Source organism: Panicum virgatum, chromosome 5K, assembly GCF_016808335.1.
Source record: "Panicum virgatum strain AP13 chromosome 5K, P.virgatum_v5, whole genome shotgun sequence".
Classification (NCBI taxonomy): Eukaryota; Viridiplantae; Streptophyta; class Magnoliopsida; order Poales; family Poaceae; genus Panicum; species Panicum virgatum.
In genome coordinates this window covers 50,970,146-50,992,191 of record NC_053140.1, presented here as the reverse complement: position 1 = coordinate 50,992,191, position 22,046 = coordinate 50,970,146, and the positions used below count along the sequence as shown (strand labels likewise).

At 41.9% G+C, this 22,046-nt stretch overlaps 1 protein-coding gene and 2 long non-coding RNA genes across 4 annotated transcripts; all 3 read left to right on the top strand.

Annotated features, from left to right (window-relative positions):
• The first annotated feature begins 172 nt into the window (after positions 1-172).
• Positions 173-4,439, top strand: LOC120708296. Its single transcript, XR_005689315.1, has 2 exons — positions 173-751; positions 1,178-4,439. It is a non-coding gene; the product is annotated as an uncharacterized LOC120708296 (long non-coding RNA).
• A 954-nt stretch (positions 4,440-5,393) lies between these two features.
• Positions 5,394-6,770, top strand: LOC120708294 (zinc finger MYM-type protein 1-like). Its single transcript, XM_039993500.1, has 3 exons — positions 5,394-5,403; positions 5,484-6,397; positions 6,490-6,770. The coding sequence occupies exons 2-3, from the start codon at positions 5,493-5,495 to the stop codon at positions 6,734-6,736; spliced, it is 1,152 nt and encodes a 383-aa protein (XP_039849434.1). The 5' UTR covers positions 5,394-5,403; positions 5,484-5,492; the 3' UTR covers positions 6,737-6,770.
• A 1,820-nt stretch (positions 6,771-8,590) lies between these two features.
• On the top strand, positions 8,591-14,287 carry LOC120708295. Of its 2 annotated transcripts, XR_005689314.1 has the most exons (3): positions 8,591-8,677; positions 8,748-9,057; positions 9,718-14,287. It is a non-coding gene; the product is annotated as an uncharacterized LOC120708295 (long non-coding RNA). The 2 variants fall into 2 exon arrangements; XR_005689313.1 differs by having other exon boundaries at positions 8,660-9,057.
• The last annotated feature ends 7,759 nt before the right edge of the window (positions 14,288-22,046 follow it).

Sequence of the window (22,046 nt, the reverse complement as noted above, 5' to 3'; positions counted from 1 at the left end):
CTAAGTATATCCAATAGTCGGGTAAGTCTTGCTGAGTATTAGTATACTCAGGGTTTGTTGTTTACCCTGTTTCAGGTATAGAAGCTAACCAGGATTCGCATCAGTGGGCTCGATGTGACATCCTCACGTGTTCATAGTTATCGTTTTGTTTTTATTGGTTTTCAATCAAATTTCCTTCTCTCAGGTCATATTCTCTTCCGCTGCTGTCATTTATTTTATGTAAATTCTAAATTTAAAGCTGTTTTATAAATATTTATGTTATTATCTATTTTTGTGAAAATATATTATGCTGGTACCGTATGTGTTCACCGTCGCGTGAGACTTCTGGTGTGTTTCGATCGGCCTGTGGGTTGGAAACAGGCTGTCAGGTTACACTTAATTAAGCTAATGCGCCTGATGTGTTCAAATGATGACCATTACATTTAATTAAGCTGTTTAACTTGGCAGTTCTGTCACATAATCCATGCCATATCATCATCAGCGCCACCTTATAGTACGTTGTGATGTCTATAGTTGAAGTCAACAAGAAGAACGGTTTCTCATCATTGTCATCACCACTACCATGAAGCCGAACGATGCCTCGCCAACGTGCTATCTCCAACCGATTACTAATCCCTCTCTCCAATTGAGCTTCATATAGGGTGGTCTGATCCTTTTTTTGCTTCGCTTGAGCTTCTCAGGACTCAACTTGCTGTTTCTTTCTTCATGGAAGTCATCATCTGGATGCAGCGCTATGACTTTATCTTCAAAGGTCTTCATCCACTCCCGCTAGCTGTCTGTCTTGTTCATTTCAAGAATGAATTTGTTATCCTAAGAGCAAAATCAAAAAATAAACTTGCTATGTCAGAGTGGCTAGAAGTCTTATTGTATTTTTTTAATCTTTTCCTTTCTTTTTTTGTCTTTTGAGGACTTTGGAACTCTTTTGTACATTTTCCTTTGTTTTTCTTTTCAATATATAATCAACTAGCAAGGTGCCCCGCGCTAACAGCGCGGGTAGCTAGTTTTTTTACTTAGCATTAAAAATTTGCAAAGAAGTTTTACCTGCATTGGTAATAGCATAGAACCTTATTTAGTTTTGTTGTTTATATTTTTTATAGACAATTGTGCCCGTGCGTTGCTATGGACAAAGTTGAAAAAAGTATCGGATGCATACTGATGGCCGTGTGTTAATTTGTAGGGATCTTCGTGATTGAGTCGTGGACGGAGAGAGTTGGTCCGACTCGCATACGGGATGGACTAAGGCCCACCTGTCAATGACACAGACGGACCAAATCAACGTACCAAACCAAAAATTTTACTCGCTTTAGTAATAGATATAGATATAGATATATTTTTAATTTATCTAGCTATTTTTGCTGATTTGATCCTCTTTCATTTTCGTCTTCCGCATTGAATGTTTTTTTAATCTAAAAATTTCTAGCTTGTGTCCACCCCATATTATCTTGTCCCGTTCTGGCTAATGTTGTTTGTTTGGCTAATTGGTCGTTGGAGTTTGGTGAAATATTTGTTTGGACCATTTCCACTAATAAAACATTTGTTTGTCGTGAGACATTTTTCAATCATTTCAGTTTGATACATGTTGCCAAAGGGTGCTTAGCCTAGCAGTTAAGACACTCGAGCGGCACTCCACAGGTCCTGAGTTCGAATCCCCGTGGTAGCGAATTTCAGGCTGTGGTTAAAAAAATTCTCTCGCCGGTCCCGTGTGACACTGTTCTTATGTCTTCATATGATGTGCATCCTTTGACAGTGTTCAGCAGCATCCGGAGGTAGTACCTTTCTCCACTTGTTGGATGTGCATAGTAGATCCTTCCGATTGCATATCCTTGTTTTCTTTTCTCCCATTTCTTTTCTTTTGCTTTCCATACCCATTTAGTAGGGAAATCTGCATATGTCAACTCTCTTGCTTCTTCATGTTGTTTATTTGCCTCCATCCATTCAGTGAACTTAGTTTCCTTCACTCCCTCCCTTCTGACTATGCTTCTTATATCAGTAGAGTCTGGGAAGATAACCTGTTGTTCATTCTCTAGATGGAAATTCAGCCTCTCGACGGGTGGATCTCGATAGTTGAGTTCAAACTGGAATAGCCTCCAGCATGCCTCGGTTGTTGATATGTATCTCATCTCTAAGTATTTCTTGATCTCGTCAGTTTCGTTTTTTGACGTCTTTTCCTTGAGCAATCCAACTACATAGTCAACTCCTTTATGAATGTACTTGAATAGGTATTTGATAGATCTGGACCTATTGCACCACTCCACATTAATGTGAGCTTGGAATTTGACCAGGAGATCCCTGTTGTAAGGTACGACAAATCTGTTGTCTAGTGTAGCTTTTCCCTTTTTGATTTGTCTCCCGTTGTCTCTCCTCTTGTATACTGGAAATCCATCTTCATCAATTGTTGTTTCTGAGTTGAATTTTTTTGGAAAATGTTTGCTGCATTTGTTTTCCACCATGCATGGAGATTTTGTGTTTGCCTCTCCACATGGTCCATGCATCATGTAATTTTTGACTGCTTCATATGCTTCAGGGTCCTCATCCTTGTCTGGTATTTCAGCGCATATTATATCATCTATCTGCGATGGATCATGGCATTTGCTTTTGTCCTTAAGAAATATCAATATATGTGCATGCGGGAGACCTCTTTTTTAGAACTCTATTGCGTATAGCACTGCATTTGAATTTAAAAATTTGTTAGTTTTTTTAACATTGTATTGTATTGATAATTTAAAACGTAGTAATATATCAATGTTGTTTTTTGGATCTCACCTGATGTAGTTTCTCTGAATCTTTTTCCTTGCACTATGTCCCGTAGTAGCTCCTTTAGTTTAATCATGAACACTCGGTCTACAATATCGGACCGTTCAGCTGGTTTCTGTTTGCTTCCTGTTTCATCCAGCATGTACTGGATTTCTGGCCACTTTGCGTTGCATGTGAATGTTATAAATAGGTTTGGGTATCCTGCCCAATGGCAGATGGCCATCGCATCTTGGAAGTTTTGCATCTTGTTTCTTATACTCCCTGTGAAACTTGAAGGTAGCAGTATCCTCTTTCCAACATATTCTGCTCTGGTGTCACCCCTTTCGATTGCGTCCTGCAAACCGCTGTATAGTTCAGTACGTAATTTCCCTTGATTGTGCCTTATCCAGTTTAGAGTGTTCTGCTTGATGCATGTGTAAACATCAACCCAAAATTGTAGAGATAAGTGTCCAGACATCAGCAATGACATAGATTGGTCAGGGCGATGGTGAATGTAGTATGCGTAAAATTCAAGCATAGATATGTTGTTCCTTTTTTATGTAATTCCATCCTTTTGTTGATATGGTATTTTAATGTTGAATCCATCTTCTCCGTATGGGAAGAGCAGTGGGTATTGCATAGACATGAATTTTGGGTGGATTTCTGATATCCGTTTAGGCCCCATATCTTTGTACTCAATAATTATGTCACGCCCTTTGGCTTCATCTGTTGGATCTTTTATGACCAGTGCTGCAACCTCATCTGCTCCTGGCAAACCGTGTGTTCCGTTTCTGTTTCGATCTGCTATTAGCTTAAGAGTGTAATCATGGTAGTCTTTCACATCTGAATTTTGGTTTTCCGAAGTTCCATATATTACTTTCAGCATCACCCCTTTTCTCTGTTTCGCCATATTCTTTGCTACTGTTCTCTTGATTTGCATCTTCATTGCCTGTTCTTGTACGCTTTGGTTTCCTTTTTTCTTTAAGTATTTCTTTTCTCTTCAGTCTTGCCAGTCTATATTTCATCTTGGTCGTTTCCTCTACAGTGCATACTCCTTTTTTTTGCCCCTTTTAAGGTTTAGTTGTTCCTTCCTCCTCTTTCTGTTCTGCAATGCTTCTTCTTTTCTATGGTTTTCCATTAGTTTTTGCCTGTGTGAGATGAAAAATTAAGGCAACAGGAAAGACACCATGTAAATATTTGCTTGTTATAGACTTGTAGCAGTTGCCGCTAAGGTATTGTTATTATATTTTTTAATAGAGTATTTCAATAGATTGTAAGCAATGCGCAGTAGCAGCCATGAAAGATAAGTTAATTTTGAGGTATTTTTAAATTTATATCCAGTAATTTTATTATTTCGACTAACATAATTATGTATGATATGTATATGAAGTATACTACAGGCATGAAAGAGAAGAGGTTGGCATGAACTTGCCGGAAGTATACTCCAGTTTAGTTTTTTGTCTCCCACGAACTGTTGTGGTTCCCGATGCTTTGTTTAATGAATTGTAATGCTACAAATCAATATACTTGCGTAAGCAGTCAATAGAGAATATAGTTCTTGATTTTTGGAGCAGAAGAGCAACGATGGAAAATACCTGTCTTTTGTCGAATGTTGATGGTTGAATCTATTTTTTGAGAAGGGCTACGGAATTAGATTAGTATATGTAAATATTGGGAGAAAGCTGCAATGAGATTTGAGTTATATAGCTTCTATTATAATAATATTTTGTATCCGTTTCCTCTACAACTTTACATATAGTTGTTCGTTTCGAACACGTATTGACTTCAAATTTGATCTATTCCTTAATAGTGGTGGTAGCCCGACGTGTTTATCTTTTGTCAAATTAATTATACTTGAGCAATTTACGATATGAGCATAACCACCTAGCTCGTCCATAGCCAGTGGCGGATCTAAGGGGGGGCTAGAGGGGCTCAAGCCCCCCCTACTGCTTGGGAGCCCATGGATCCCCCCCTCAGCCCCCCCCTCTAATTTTTAGACTCTATGGATGAACAATGGGGGGCTGGAGAGCTTGCTGGAGGTAGAAGACGACCTGCTCGCGACGTTGGGCCAACTGGCCAAGTGAACAGCCCAGCACAGCACAAAATTTTTTGAACGGCCCAAAAGGCCACCCGCAAGCCCACTCACAAGGCCACAATCCAAAAGAGCCCAAGTGGCCAAGTCCAGTAGTTCCCCTAATCGCAGTGCCATCCAAATCCCTAGCAGGAACCGAGGCACGCAGCAGCTCGGTCGGCTTGCTCTGCTCGCGTCCGGCGGCGGCGGCGCCCGGCGGTCGACGAGCGGACGGCTCACGGCGGCGGTCGCTGGTGGGAGAGCTGCGGCCGGGGGCAGCATCGCGGCAGCCGGCAGGGTCTCGCAACGCGCTCCGCGCATGGCGCATCTGCGCTGCGCCCTGCCCGCGCTGCCGCCCGGACCCGCGGCTGCGGTCCGCCGATCGCGGTCCACGGAGGACGTGAGGAGGCGGCGTGGCAGCGAGACCGCGCGTGCTGCAGGCGGCCGGGCGCGCCGGACACGCGGACCGCGGTCCTGATCCACGGAGGAGGCGGCGAGACTGCGCGCGTGCGACGGGCCGGCGTGGCCGCGGGCAGCCGAGCGCGACGAAGTCCGCTCAGGTCAGGTGCACGGCCGGAGAACTCCAGAAGCTCAGAACGGTATGGATTATTGAACTGGTTAAATTTCCGATCCCAATTTCATCTATCTTGTAATTTGTCAATAATTTGTAGTCTTGTAGAGTTGCAAGATGTCGAAGAGAACATTGTTCACCTATTATTCAAGCAGTAGCAGTACTCCTACTCCTCCAGAAACTAATGCAAGGCCCCCAAAAAACCGCAGAGTAGAATTTTGTGCATCAGATATCATTAGTGACCCTGGATTGCGCAAGCCAATTGATGAGTATTCGTTTGAGATTAGAGATCAAGTTAAGAGGGCATATGCTTTGAGGGGTCCAACTCAACAACCAGTTGGCTTTACATTTCCTCGCTCATGGCAAAGTGGTGAATGGAGATCTTTTCAGCAGCATTGGTTTGGGACTTATGATTGGCTGGAGTATAGTGAGTCAAAGGATGCAGCATTTTGTTTTTATTGTTATCTTTTCTTTGAGCCAGGAAAGCCCGATAAATGGGGGAGCAGTGTCTTTGCAAAGGTCGGTATAGACAAATGGAAGAAGCCTTTGGAAAAATTTGATAAACATGGTGCTTCACATTCTCATTGTAATGCAAGGCTGAAGTGCGATGACTTTATGAATCAAAGAACAAGTGTCACTCGGAAATTTGAAAAGCAAAGTAAGGAGGAAGATAATCGATACAAGACTCGCTTGTCATCTTCTTTAGATGTTGCAAGGTTCCTCATACAGCAAGGTGATGCTTTCCGTGGACACAATGAGTCCTCTACTTCGCTCAACAAGGGAACATTCAGAGAGATGATTGACTGGTACAAAGACAAGGTCGAAGTGGTTAAGGATGCATATGATAAAGGCTCTAAAAATTGCCAGATGCTGTCTCCTTTTATTCAGAAGGATCTTACAAAAGCTTGTGCAGAAGAAGTCACATCAGTGATTATGGATGAGATTCATGGCAGGCGATTCTCGGTGCTTATTGATGAGTCTCGAGATGTATCTATAAAGGAGCAAATGGCTATGGTTCTGAGGTTTGTAATCTACTAGAGACTCTGCATTGTTTCCTTTCCATTGTATAATTTTATATTCATGCTAAGTTGCTAACATATAACTTGATGTGTAGGTTTGTGAATGATGAAGGAAAGGTGCTAGAGAGATTTCTTGGACTTAAACATATTGAGAAATGTACATCTATTGCATCGAAAGAAGCTTTGGTCGGTATGATTTCTAGCCACAAGTTAAGCATGAGTATGATTCGTGGACAGGGTTATGATGGAGCTTCCAATATGAGAGGTGAATTTAATGGCATGCAGAAATTGGTTCGTGATCAAAATCCTTATGCCTTCTATGTGCATTGTTTTGCCCATTAATTGCAATTAGTGGTTGTCGCCGTTTCAACTTCTACTCCAGCTATTGCAGATTTTTTTTAACTATGTCCCTTTGATAGTCAATACTGTGGGTGCATCTTGTATGAGAAAGGATATCTTGCTTGCAAAACACCATGATAGTTTGTTAGAAAAATTAGAGAATTGTGAGATTGCCACCGGAAGAGGTTTAAACCAAGAAAGTAGACTTGCTAGGCCTGGAGATACTAGATGGGGCTCCCATCTTAAAACATTGCTTCGTATTTTGGTTATGTGGGAGGCTATATTGGAGGTGCTTGAGATTGTGAAAAAAGATTCCATTAAACCTACATGTACTGATGGTGCTTTTGGTCTGATTAGTAAAATGGAAAGCTTTGATTTTGTGTTCATCATGCATTTGATGATTGAAATATTGAGCACCACAGATACTTTGTCACGTGCTTTGCAAAGAAAGGACCAAGATATTGTCGAGGCAATGCATTCTATCATGAGTGTGAAAGAGACCTTGCAGGATATGAGGGACAATGGATGGGAGCCGTTATTCAAAAGAGTGAAGTCATTCTGTGATAAAAATGAGATTGAAGTGCCAGATATGGATAAGGAGGTAAATGCTAGAGGGACATATGCACGTAGAAGGCAAAAGGTAACAAACATGCATTTCTACCATGTTGAGATTTTTCTTGCTGCCATTGATGCTATTTTGACCGAGATGAATCATCGATTTAGTGAAGCTAGTTCAGAGTTGTTAGTATGCATGGCTTCACTTAATCCAAGAAACTCCTTCTCTAATTTTGATGTGGATAAACTTGTGAGACTTGCTGAAATATATGCTGAAGATTTTGATGTCGGTCATCTTGCGGTGTTGCCAAGTCAACTTAAAGCATTCCACCAACGTGCTAAAAGAAATAGAGAGTTTCTTGGGTGCACAGAACTTTCAAAGGTTGCTGAAATTATGGTCAAGACAACCATGAATACCTCTTACCCATTAGTTTATCGGCTCGTTGAGCTCACATTGATACTTCCAGTGGCAACTGCTTCGGTTGAGAGGGTTTTTTCAGCTATGGCTCTTTTAAAGACGGATTTGCGCAGCAAAATAGGGGATGAATGGCTCAATGATTTGATGATATGCTATGTTGAGAAGGAGATATTTAGAAGCATTAGTAGTGACAAAATCATACATCGGTTTGAAGATATGAAAAAACGTTGTAGGCTTGTGCCTAAAGACAATTTAGTGGTATGCTTAAATCTATTTGAATTTCATAATTTCTTGACATTATTATTTGCTCGTTCACTTATTTATTTTGTCTTGTGTAGATTGTTCCTCATGGGGAAGATTGAAGAAGAATAACGGGTGTCATTGTCAGCACGCCTCATTATGTTTTGGTTTCATGTTTTTTAATGGGCAAAACTTCATATTCGTCTTTTGCTACTTCTCGTAATGTACTTATCTATGTTTTCATGAACATTTCGTTCTAGTATTGTTCTAGATTGTATGCTGGCAGTTGGCTTCAGCCCCCTATCATTTTGTCCTGGTTTCGCCCCTGTCCATAGCTATACGCAGGCGCAAGCTGCGAGAGGACCAGCTTTATGGCGTGTCATTGGAGCATCGGATCCGACCAGGACGCGCGTCGGCTCCAGCTAACTGGCCAGGACAGCGTCCGGCGGCCGCATGGCTGCGGGCCTGCGGCACCTGCGTGTCGATTCTGGTCAGCGGCCAGGACACGCGGCGCCCGTCCGCGGGGATGTGGCACTCTGCGTGTCATCTTCCGCCAGCGGCCAGGACGCGTGCTACTCGTCCGTAGGGCTGCTTCAGCTTGCCTTGGCGGGGGCTCCTGATGGTTTCCAGATTAAATGAAAATGGAAGGGGCTTTTCTACAAAATTGCCTGCAAGCTTCCGTTGCATCTGGTGGACGCGAGCAAGCAGATCGCATCTGTCTACCGAAAATGGTACGCCCATACCCCCTAATCCTAGCCGCAACTTCCCCTTCCCTCTCAGTCAGCCTCTTTCCTCCCCCAGATTCCCCACCCGTTTTCACGCAGCAGCATGCGGCAGCGCACATCTCGCCCAACGACTGCGCGGCGGCAGCTCCCCACCACCATCGCCAGTGCTGGCCGCAAGTCCACGGCTCTTGTGGAGGCCTGTCCTGCTGGCCGCTACGTCCGGCAGGCTGCCGAGCTAGCCGTAAGCTCTGGACATTCCGCACTGCTCAACCTGCTGAGATCGATCCGTCAAGTCATGGCAGGCATCAGCCGTGTTGATGGGTAGGTTGAATGGAGCGTGGAGCCTCCTCTTGTGCCTTTGCTAATCCGGCTAGCACATGGCAAAGGTGATTGATTTGGTTTTTTTTAATCCGATTGGATATTTGTGTGGCTATAGAACAAAAGGAGCAAGGATGGTGTCTGTTGACTGATTTTGGATTTTTTTTCATCAGATTTAGGGATCCCCCCCCCCCCCCCAAAAAAAAAAAATTAACCTTTGGATTTCAGCAGGGGCTGCGGCAGCTTTGCGGCGGCTCCGGCAAGTGCGCTCAGTGGCCGCTCGCTGGAATGCGCTTAGTAAATAGTGTAGAAGATCTAGTAATTTTCATTGTGTTAGGTAATTAACATTGCCAAACACTGATTCTTTGATATTTGTTTCATCGTTGTGCAGAATTTTGTCGAGATAATGATTTATGATAACTAAAAAATATACAATTTTGGAAAACTATGGAAAATATATTATAATGGTACTGTAAGAAGGCATACATGATGATGTTTATTAGTACATCCTAATTTTTTTCTATACTACTGTTGCGGTGGTGCCTTTTACTCATAGCTTGCGCTGGAGTGTTCCTTTGATCTTATTGGTCACATCTTCTCTGACTGCTATGTGTGCACACCTACACAACAAAAATAATTAATTTATGGTAATTAATTAACTGTTGTAATAAATAATAAAATGGCAATATTGTATTAATCGTTATATACCTAAGATTTATATCTTGCAGGAATTCTTCTAATTCTTGATGATCTGTAAAGAGTTGGAGGATCATCTTCGTGCACCGGTATGTTCTCGAGCTTATTCTTGCTTTCAGTATTCTCCTCTGTTGGAATGATGTTGATATCAGTGATGATCTGAGCATTTTCCTGTTCTAAACTATTTGATTGCTCTTCTTGCTACATAAGAAAAAGGCTTGTTAGTTTAAATATTAATTGAATCAATATAGAAGAAATATGGGTATGTTCTCGACCTTATTCTTGCTTTCAGATTTTTTTTCTGTTTGAATGATGTTCATATCATTAATGCTCTGAGCATTTTCCTGTTCTAAACTATTTGATTGCTCTTCTTGCTACATAAGAAAAAGGCTTGTTAGTTTAAATATTAATTGAATCAATATAGAAGAAACATGGGTATGTTCTCGACCTTATTCTTGCTTTCAGAATTTTCCTCTGTTTGAATGATGTTCATATCACTAATGCTCTGAGCATTTTCCTGTTCTAAACTATTTGATTCCTCTTCTTGCTACATAAGAAAAAGGCTTGTTAGTTTAAATATCTACTATTGATTCAATATAGAAGAAATATGTGGTTGTTAAAGTACCAGATCAGTTGTAATTCTCGGGTCCATCATAGTTATGTTGCCCCTCTTTTTTTTGTAGGAACATTTCTTCAACTTTTTTCTTGGCTTTTCTTTAATATCCTCTGATGAATTAATTTTGATACCAGTGCTGCTATGAGCATTTCTCTGTTCTGAAGTACCTGCTTGTTGTTCCTTCTACATAAGAGAAAAAAGCTTGTTAGTTTTAGTATCAATATAATTAATATAGAAGATGAAACCTGTGGTTTTTGCAGTACCAGATCAGTCGTAATTTCTGTGTCCATCACAATTTTGCTGCCACTCTTTCTTTTGTAGGAACTTCTCTTCAACTTTTGGATTCGCCTTTTGGGACCTTTGACACCATCCTTTAACACCTTAGACTTGCTTTGTTTTACTGGTACATCATATTTATTTTTTTTGGTATTCCTGAGAATAGATTTCTTATTGGTATGGTCGTAGTTGATATCGCTGTTGTCTTCAACATCTATCTCTTTTGAAATAGGTAGGTTTTGCTGCTATTAAAGAAATAGTTAGCACATAACTCAGTTAGCTAATCAAAATTAAATAATATTTTAAATTCATTGGATACCTGATTACCTGTTTATTTAAAACTCCCATATTGATATCGTTGTTGCCTTCAACATCTGTCTCTTTTGAAATAGGTAGGCTTTGCTGCTATTAAAGAAATAGTTAGGACATAACTCATTTAATAAAAAATAGATAATATTTAAAATTCATTGGATACCTGTTTAGTTGAAACTTCCATGTTGACGGTATTTTTTCTTCTTTTTATTTTTCCATGAGCAATGTTTTCTTCTGACCTCTTCAAACTTTTGTTAGCTCCTTTCAGTATCTTAGTCTTTTTGGATATTTCTGGGACATAACGTTTCCTCTGCTGGGTATGATTGTAATCAATATGGGCGTGTTCTTCTAGTCCTTGTGCTATGTTTCTTGATTTGGCATGAGCTCTTTTAACTTTCTTCCTGCAAACTTTACTCCTTTTTTCTTTTTGCATTTTTTCTATGCAATCTTCGTCTGAGTCATCAATTACTACCATAGCTCTGTGTCTTCTTTTATTGCTAAGGTTGTCTTTCATTGATGTTGAAGATTTTTCTCTACATCCAATGTCCTGTCCACTATCTTCCAAAACATCAAATTCAATTGATTCTGATGTATTTTTTGCAAAGTGAAGCTTTCATCTTATGTTCCTGTCAAATGACATTGTATATGGTTAGGAAATTAACATGAAAGGAGGAGAAAAAAATTATTTTCACATTACAGAAAATGACTTTACCTCTAGAACTGGATCACTCGTATGCTTCAAATCATAATTTCCATTTAGATGTTTGCTATGTTGTGATTCTTCAACATCAAATAAATCTGATATATTTTTGTTATGTGTGTCTTCATTGATGTGATCCTGCAAACAAATTTATAGGGGCAAATAGTTTTGTAGAAAAATAGAAATTAATTGTAGTGATGAAAATAACCTTACCTTCTCGGCTTGACAATTTGAATATTGCAACTCTAGCTTTTCATCTGGTTCAAAAGTTTTCTTCACCAGATAGTATTCTTTTCCTTCTGTCAAATTTTGCTCCTTTAGCATGAAACGGAAGATAAGTGTTTTCCCACATAGTTGTTGAATAACCTTAGGGATTTCTTCAAATTTCCCATTAAGTGAATCTAGCAGATCTGTGATGGTCATCTTGAGCATTTTTTGTGCTTCATCATCAAATATACTGCAGGTAGTGGTTGCTGTGTGGTCACTAATTTGGAGTCGAAGCCAATACCTGTTATAGCATGTTAGTAAGCGTAAAATTGTAAATCACATGATTGTTTTTTCACCAGCACCTTTTTTTTGTGTATATATAGGAAATATTTCTAATAACAATAAGAATACCTAGGAGTTGTTGCTTCCGGACATTCATTGCATTTTCTACAATGATACTTGCCGGCTACTTTAGTGCACATTTTGTTGCAACCATTGCATGACATGTACCACCAAGAAGAATTTTCTAGTCGTTCAATTGTAGCTCTTGATGTGAACACAAAATCCTGAAATGTCAAAATCATGTTAAGGTAAGAAAGGCTTAGTGCTCACTAAAAAAGATTAAAATCATAAATTTTTCAAATAAATAATCAGATACATGAATTATATATTGTACCTGATCTGATGGGTTGTCGTGTCTCATCTGAGTAATGTCCTGTAAAGTTCTTCTGTTATAAAACATTTGTTCTTGAATGGTACCTTTTGTACTTTTATCTACCTCCATTAATTTTGGTACAGTTTCTTCATATGGAACACTACAAAATATGTGGTATTAGGGTACAATGAAAAGTTAGTTCTGAATTTAAACTTGGTAGAATGAATAAAGAGAAATTTTTTTTGCATACCTGTCAATAAGCTTCCAGGTTTCAGGTATATCTAAGTCTATATATAATCTTGTGCCATTGGTTGACTTTAGAGATAGTGTACCTATTTAATAATTCATAAAAGTATGTTAAATTTCATGAATGCAACTGTCATTGTGTATATTTGAAATTATAATTTACCTTGCAAACCTTCCACCATTGTTGATGTTACTATAACGATAGTGTGTTTGCCAACAACATCCTCATTCAGAGAATGAGCTAAATCTCCCCATAAAGTTATCCTGACTGTATCATCCCTGAAGTTATGCCATAGTATTCGATTATTACATCAAATGATGGTAATATTATTTCATGTTCCTTCTTATTAATTTGAAGCAAATGAAGAGTCTTACTTTGATATAAGAAGTTCAATCTCCCGAATATCCCTTTTACGTGGATTGGCAGTATTTTTCATTATGATCCTAGATTCAAGTTTCTTAATCTTTGTGAGTAATCCAATAACATCTGCAATAGTAAAGAAAAAGGATCAATATATTAAAAATCCAGAATCTATACATAATTTTAAGATATTTATGATACAAATACCTGAGCATTGTTTATATATATTTTTCCGTTCTAGCAGTGTATCTCTAGATGCAAACTCAAAGTAATACTTTCTAAAATTGTCTGAATCTGCATCCAATTCCTTGACATTTGTATTATAGACAAAAACTATTTTTAATAGATTTTTTATTGGACGATATCTGGCATCTTCTTGGACTTTGAAATTGCTAAGAGCATAGATAGATCCCTCAATGATCCTTGGCTTATAATTGTCAATAAGATTTTTCCAAATAGTAGCACGAATTGTTTCACCCTGTAAAAGAAAATAAATGCTTTTATAGTAAGTACTTAAACATATGATAAGATTTATTGACAAAAGAAAAAAATATGTTGCAAAGAACAATACCTGTTCATCCATAAGAATCATATCTAAGCTCATAAGTTTATCTGTTACAAAATTAATAATTCACATATTCTTATAACTCTCACTTTAATGTTCCATGACTGCCCAACTGTTGTCAGTTGTTTAATTTTTTTGTATGTCATATTTTTAGTACCTGTAAAATGTTTTGCAAAAAGATTATGTGTATCTATACGACATGAAGAAGAGGTGGCATGGGATAATACCTGAGCTTGATGGAGAAAGATAGTTGTAGAAGTAATCTATATTTGAATACCTATTTGTAAAGAGATGATGCAACTTCAATTCCTAGAAAGTACTGGTAGCTAGCAGCACGAATGGTTGGCAGAGGAAGTCTCCAACGCCACGGGCCCTCGGCGTCGTGGTGCTACCCCGGCGTGAAGGGATGTCGAAGATGGATGGACAGATGATTTCGTCCGATGGCAGCTGACACAATATTAGGGGGGGTTGTTTGAAATATGCTAGTTGGTAATCTATTTATTTACATGGCTGTTCGAGTTACTATGGAATTACATGGCTGTTCGAGTTACTATAGAATATAAAATGTTATTTATTTATATGGCTAGAACTCTTGTCCGAGTTACATGTGCGTACATGTACCTGCTATGGAATATCAAATATTTTATAAATTGTTTTAAGCCAAGTCAGAATCATTATGTCATGGTTGGACTTCTTTTTCTGTCCGAGTGGATCCCTTCCTATGGTTGGACTCCTTTTCATGTCGTGGATCCCTTCCAATGGTTGAACTTCTTTTCATGTCCGAGTCATCCCTTCCTAATAGATTTTTGTCATGGTTTTTTAATAACATCGAATAAATTGACATGGACTTCTCTGATTATTTTAGACCGTTAGATCTTCGTATAATCCGACGGTGCAAATTTTTTTAGATTAACGTGAGAATTTTTAGACTCTCTCGGCGAACGTGGTGTCTTTTTATAAATATCAAATATTTTATAAATTGTTTTAAGCCAAGTCAGAATCATTATGTCATGGTTGGACTTCTTTTTCTGTCCGAGTGGATCCCTTCCTATGGTTGGACTCCTTTTCATGTCGTGGATCCCTTCCTATAGTTGGACTTCTTTTCATGTCCGAGTCATCCCTTCCTAATAGATTTTTGTCATGGTTGGACTTCTTTCCTGTCCGAGTCGTTCCTAACAGGTTTTTTTAATAACATCGAATAAATTGACATGGTTTTTTTAATAACATCGAATAAATTGACATGGACTTCTCTGATTATTTTAGACTGTTAGATCTTCGTATAATCCGACAGTGCAAATTTTTTTAGATTAACGTGAGAATTTTTAGGCTCTCTTGGCGAACGTGATGTTTTTTTTTATTTTCTTTTAACACTCTTTTAAATATCAAATATTTTATAAATTGTTTTAAGCCAAGTCAGAATCATTATGTCATGGTTGGACTTCTTTTTCTGCCCGAGTGGATCCCTTCCTATGGTTGGACTCCTTTTCATGTCGTGGATCCCTTCCTATGGTTGGACTTCTTTTCATGTCCGAGTCATCCCTTCCTAATATATATTTGTCATGGTTGGACTTCTTTCCTGTCCGAGTCGTTCCTAACAGGTTTTTTTTAATAACATCGAATAAATTGACATGGACTTCTCTGATTATTTTAGACCGTTAGATCTTCGTATAATCCGACGGTGCAAATTTTTTTTAGATTAACGTGAGAATTTTTAGGCTCTCTCGGCGAACGTGATGTCTTTTTTTATTTTCTTTTAACACTCTTTTATTAATATCAGGTTTTTTTAATAACATCGAATAAATTGACATGGACTTCTTTGATTATTTTAGACCGTTAGATCTTCGTATAATCCGATGGTGCAAAGATTAACGTGAGAATTTTTAGACTCTCTCGGCGAACGTGGTGTCTTTTTTTATTTTCTTTTAATACTCTTTTATTAATATAATAGATAGATAGGGGACTTCCCTCATGTTCCATAAAAAAAAGAAACATGCCAAGTGGATGCGACTAGAATCAGCAGTTCGATCGCCGCGCCAAAGGCCAGCAGTGGACGTGGATATATCGCACCCTGCCATCGACGGTGGCGAGAGCTCGAGCATCCAATTCACCGTGGGAACAGAAGCGGAGAGTCTTTCCGGCCGCATCACGGCGATGCGGCCGGCTGCGGCGGCGGAGCAAGCAGTGCGTCTGGACGACAAGATGGAGCGCTGCGTCGGAGAGGAGGAGGCGTCCAACTATCCAAGCGCTTAGCTTGTATGGCGGCTCCCCCTGATTGATCCCGACCACAGAAAACGGATCGGACGGCTCCACACAACCGGGGTGGACGGTAAATGAAAGGGAAAAATCCATATTTCAACCTCCAACTAACACGTGTGTCTGATTTTCAACCTCGAACCGCAAAACCAGACATCCTGCACCCTTGAACTATTGAAACCGTGCAAATTACCCCCTTAAGTCGAATTCACCCCGGTTTTAGGCCACCTCACCCGTCCGACGTGGCGCTACTTGTCCAGTCAGCTCTCTCTCTCTCTCTCCCCCTCCGCTGCCCGCCCCCGCTCCGCCTCTGGAGACGCCCCCGGAGCCGTCGCCCTCGTTGCAGGCGGGGGACGAGTACCACACGCCACCGCCGTCGCTCGACACGTCGCCGCGGGAGGAGGCCGGTTTGCCCCGCGGCGGGGGGGGGGGGGGGGGAGCGCCCGCCAAGAGCCCGCATCTCTCGCCCGTGCGCCTCCCCACGCCGCACCTGCTGCCGCCGCCGGCCTCACCATCCAGCCAGAACCGGCAAGAAGGGGCGGCTGCTGCGGCCGCGGCGCCGGCGCGCCCGCAGCTTCGGCTGGCAATGGGGCTCTTCCGGCCAACACCGGCGCGAGGCCATTAGCACGGCCGCCATGGCCGCGAGCACGCGAGGCCACCAGGTAGGCAGCACGTCAGGCCGGCACGGCTGCCATGGTTGCGGGCCCACGAGCCCTCCGGCGGGCTGTGCATGTGACCGGTGCGGGGGACGTGCGGGCGTGCGAGGCCGCAGGCCGGGCCGTGCGGTGCGTGAGGCCGGCACGGAGACCGCTCGTGCTGCTCCCCATCGGCGGGTGGCGGCGCCGCCGTCCTGTGCGGGCGAGCAGGGATCCCGAGCGGGCGGAAACTGGCGGCCGGTGCGCGGGGGCGACCGGAGCTAGGCGGGCGGAGTTCGGCGGCTAGAGTCCTTAGGGCCGGAGCTCGGCGACTGGCGTCTGCAAGGCAGAGCATCCGTGGCCGGCGAGCGCAGGGAGACAAGGGGAGTGCCGCATGCATTGGTTGGTGACGTGGACCAAAACCATGTGCCAACGTCGGATCAAAACCAGGATGGTTTGGGTGGGGGGGGGGTAATTTGCACGGTTTCGATAGTTTAAGGGTGCAGGATATCTGGTTTTGCGGTTTGAGGTTGAAAATCGGACGCACGTGATAGTTGGAGGTTGAAATATGGACTTTTCCCTAAATAAAACTAGCAAGGTGGCCCGCGCAAATAGCGCGGGTAGCTAGCTTTTGTTTTTCTTTATTCTCCACCTATATTATACTATAGTGGATGGACCTTTCACCTTTATGGACTCGTGTTAATTTTTTCTCTTTATTCTTTCAATTATAGTTGTTTCTTGTAAACTAATGCTATTAAATTGTGCTTCTCCGTAGCCATTTTGATAATTTTTTAGGGTTGTTCTCATGCTCCCTAAACAACATATGACCAATTTGGTAGGGCTTTGGTAGGGCTTCATCTCTTTCTGAAATTGATTTATTTTGGGCTTCTGAACCGAAACTATTTCAAAAGAATATTTTGGCAAAGTGGCTTTTTAATTGTAATATGATAATTTTGGGTGAAGCTGTTTTATTTTTACCTATATTTACCAAAAAACAGTTGGAGAAATTATTGAAGAAGCCACTAACAAACACACCCTAATAATTGTCAGGGGTTAATATGGTATTGTCAAAGGTTCTAGCTAGTGTTTCATATATTGATAATATACGATGAAGAGCATATCAAGGCTCAACAAATACCATAGTCATGCCACTACTTAGCTACTAATTCATGATGATTGATTTCTAACATTTAATATTTATTATTTGTTTGTTTCTTGACTGAAAGTAGAAGCATGCATCTTTCTAACATTTTCCAAACCAACACTACACTAAAACTGAATGTTAGATGATGTCAATTGTCGTGATATAGTAGTTGTACTCTATTATGCTAGACAACTGATCAAGCAAGTCGTAGATAGGGGGGGTGTTTGGTTCCCCTGGAATTTATTTTAAGCTTTGGCGTATAGGATGTTTGGATGCTAATTATAAGTACTAAACATAGACTAATGACAAAACAAATTCCATAACCCCTAGGCTTTTTCGCGAGACGAATCTATTAAGCCTAATTAATCTATGCTTAGCACATATTTACTTAGTCCATATTAAGGCTAATTATGGACTAATTAGGCTTAATAGATTCGTCTCGTGAATAAACCCTAGGCTTATGCAGTTAGTTTTATAATTAGATTATATTTAACCTTTCTAATTGGCATAAAAAAATTGATGTGTCTCGGCTTAAAATAAGCCCTAGTAAACCAAACACCCCCTAATCGGGGCAATAGTTAACTCATCATAAAGGCAACAAAAGAAGTTGTAGCAGTAGTGATAATACCATAAAAAATTTAGCCGCATGTGCTCTTTATTTATGTAATTCGCTTCCAAATATCAATTGAGACTGGAATACCATTTTTCATTATTTTTCCTTGTAGTTTATTTATTTATCTATTCAGTATTTACATGACCTTTATTTTATTTCCTTCCAAATTCATGTAGAATAGTATATTTTCTTATTATATTATTGTTAAGTTAAAGTATATGCTAAACATATTCAACGAAATATTTGGATTAACTTAAAACATCATATTATTATAAAATTAATGATGTATATATTTTACTATTAGCATGGTGATTTCAAACTATACTTCTAAATGTAGCTTAAATAAATTTTATTTTGTTTTAAAATTCAATTCTTTCTCAATTGAATTTGACACATATTTTAATTTTGCTATTTTTTCATAATTCATCTACAAATTAACTACTAATTGTATTAATTTTAATTCTAGAGTTAGCTATTTATCAACCATTTGTGAATTTGTAATTTCTTTTTTAATTTGAATTTGGTTATATATTATTTGTATTTGACCTGCAACCCAAAAGCTTTAACAGTGATAATATTCATCTTTAAATTTTTCAAATATCCCCGCAACTTCCATCAAGTTATATGTGAAGACATCATTATTTATAATTAATCTAGCTAGTCAAACAAACACACTATACCCACAGTTCGACCTACATGTGGCATAGTGATTAATATACATAGAGTAAATATCACTTTGGTAAATATATCATGGTTTATGCAGAGGAATATAATATACAACTAATAAGGGTAGCTTCTAATTTGATTAAAGTTCCCAATATACAAATATCTTTAATAAATCCAGTAGATAATATCATGATGTTTGTACGTGACTGTTGTCACTTATCTCAATGTATGCGAACCAACTCAAGCAAGCTGCTAGGCACTTTAATTGGATGCTAGTGCCATGAAGATAAGGAAGAGGTTAAAGATATGGAGATACATGGCCTGCTGCAAATCTTCATTGTGATGGCCTCAAGTGCCATATCTAGGTTCTGGCCCCGCTTGCTCGGTAGTCTAGAAGGTGCCAAGCCACATGCAAGTCTAAAAATGTTTGACCCACTTGATCTCCTCTTTAGAGTTCACTCTGTTCGGATGGCTGTGGCTGGTGCTGATTTGTTGTGAGAAAAAAGTACTGCTTGCTAGCTGTGACTGGTCGCTGGTGCTGATTTGGTGTGAGAGAAAAATATTATTGGCTGATTGCAGCCGAATAGAGTAAGATGCTCCAAAAGCATTCGCTCACTGCAACTTTGCCGCACCAAATCCTTCCTGGTAACAAATGCCATGGTGGCAGCTCGCATGGTGAGGAACGACGTGTTGAAGCAAAGATATTCCAAATCTTGCTTCTTAATCACTATACAAATCAACTACTATTATTTTTATTTTTTTATTTTTTGAATTTATCAATTTATTAGTCGTATTCGACATGGACTCGTATTCATCATGAACTTTTTGGTCAAGTTCTACTTTTTTAAATTCTGAATTTAGCTAGTTAGTAATCATATTCGGCATGGACTTGTTAGTCATGTACAAATTTTCTTTAATTTTTTTAAATCCGAAAATAGCTATTTATTAGTCGTATTTGATATGGACTCCTGAGTTAGTTTGGACTCCTCTGATTATTTTAGACCGTTAGATCTTCATATAATTCGACGGTGCAAATCCTTCTCTTTTTTAGATTAATGTGAAAATTTCTAGACTCTCAGTCATGGTGGTTTCTTTTATCTTTTTTAACACTCTCTTATTAATATAATAATAGATACGGTCCACCCTGGTATCTGGAATCCCGTCCTCCACGGGCGTGGCCAACGCCACCCGCCGGAGCGCTCGGACGCGGCGACCCGGAACGCATCACGGCGACGCGTGCGCTTCGAAACTGAAGAGATCACCGGAGGCTGGCGGCGGTGGAGGAAGCAGTAGCGGCAGGACGACGAGATGGAGCGCCGCATTCTTGGGATTGGGAAGGAGGCGTCCAAGCGCTTCTACGGCTCCGAGCTGATTGCAGAGCATCGAGGCGAGTAGGCGACCTCAATCGATACAGGAACTTAAAATTGGAAGAACAGGAGCTCGAACCTGAGATTGAATGGAGCTCTCGTTTCTGAATACTCTGCAGGTTCTCGGTTTGGAATAAGGAAAAGCTATTCCCCATAGCCTGATCCTCGGCGCGCGTATTCCCCAGAGCAACGTTCAGGATTCAGAAGTGGCTCGGTGGTGGTCTAGCTCCTGTCGTCGACGAACATGGCCTGGCTCCTACACCCTCCCCGGGAGGGTGTCTTCAGGTCTCCTCGTCCTCAGCACGGTCATGTGGGCAAGATCTGCGCGCCGCCACCATGGCTGTGGTTGCAAGCACCTCGACCACTGCCATGCCTCGCACTGTCCGCACCTCTCACCGTTCTGGGCTTTGTCTTTTGCCTTGCCTATGCTGCTATGCACCAGATGCCTCAGATGTCAGATCAACCACCGGCCGGGCCTCCGCCCTCCGACGTCAGCGCCACCGCCGTCGCCGTAGACTCCGATCGGCTTGGGCCGTCGGTGTGGCAGAGTCAGATCGCTGGTTGGTGTTGCCCCACCTCGCACGAGGAAGCCAACTAACCCGTCCCCGGCGCCAGTTTGCTTCGCGCGCGCGCAACAATCTGTACGCCGGCGAACATGGCACTGCACGGGAGAGGGGAGGCCACAGCCGGCGAACATGTCCGGCGGGGGCGGAGCAAGCAGCGCGGCGAGGCCGACGAGATGGAGCGGCGAGGGCGACGTCCAAGCGGCTCTACGGCGTCTCCCCTAGATTGATCCTGACCACGGGATACGGATCGGACGGCTTCGAGCTTACCCTGGGACGGTATCTGGAATACCGTCCTCCCCCTGGTCGTGGCCAACGCCACCCGCCGGAGCGCTCGGAGGACGCGGCGGCTCCGCGGCACCAGGCATCTCAGTTTCTCGGCCGCACCACGACGCGGCGCCGGCGGCGTGGCTTCCTTTCCGCCGCTCGCGTCCGGCCGGCGAAGTACTCCCGTGCAAGGCCGCCATGGCAAGAGATGCACTTGCCTATCCGCCGTGCTCGGCCTCGCCATTGACCCCGAGCCCACGGGCCGCAGTCAGCCACAACGGCGTTGACGCTTAGGCTGCCGCCAGCCCTGCGCCGCCGTACAGAATGTAGGAAAGGGGACAGCAGAGATGGAGTCCAGCTGCACGGGCACGGGCACGCACGGCATGATCGGTGGGGACTGAGGCAGCTCTTCTAATTGCTCCAGATGTTCGGCAAATTTTCACTTTTTTCTGAACACATAGTTTCCTCGTCGTGTAAATTCAACATGTCAATGAAGATGCGATTCACATGAAATGTGGTTGCAGACTATTCAGAGTTCGGTGGCAGCGTGGCGTCCGTTGGCACCAGCCATGACTTGTGGAGTTGCAGATCGCCATGCTCGAAGGCGTTGGCACCGGCGGCCGAGAGGATGGGCGCGAGGAACATATCGAGGGCAGGATGCCAATGATGATGAGCGCGCGGCCGGCGGCCTGTGCAGCATAAGTGCGGAACATCAGCGGAGCTCGCGATCGCGGTCGACATTGCTGCGGCAGCTCACGGTGGATGTCATGACGGCACCGACGAGCCGCGCCGCCCTGCGTGCACCAGCACGGTGGAAGGGGTCTGGAACGCGCGCAGAGAAGGTTTTGAGCTCGCGTTCGAGGCCGTGGCGGCAAGGTCCTCCTCCACAATCCCGGCGAGGTGGCCAGCGGCGCG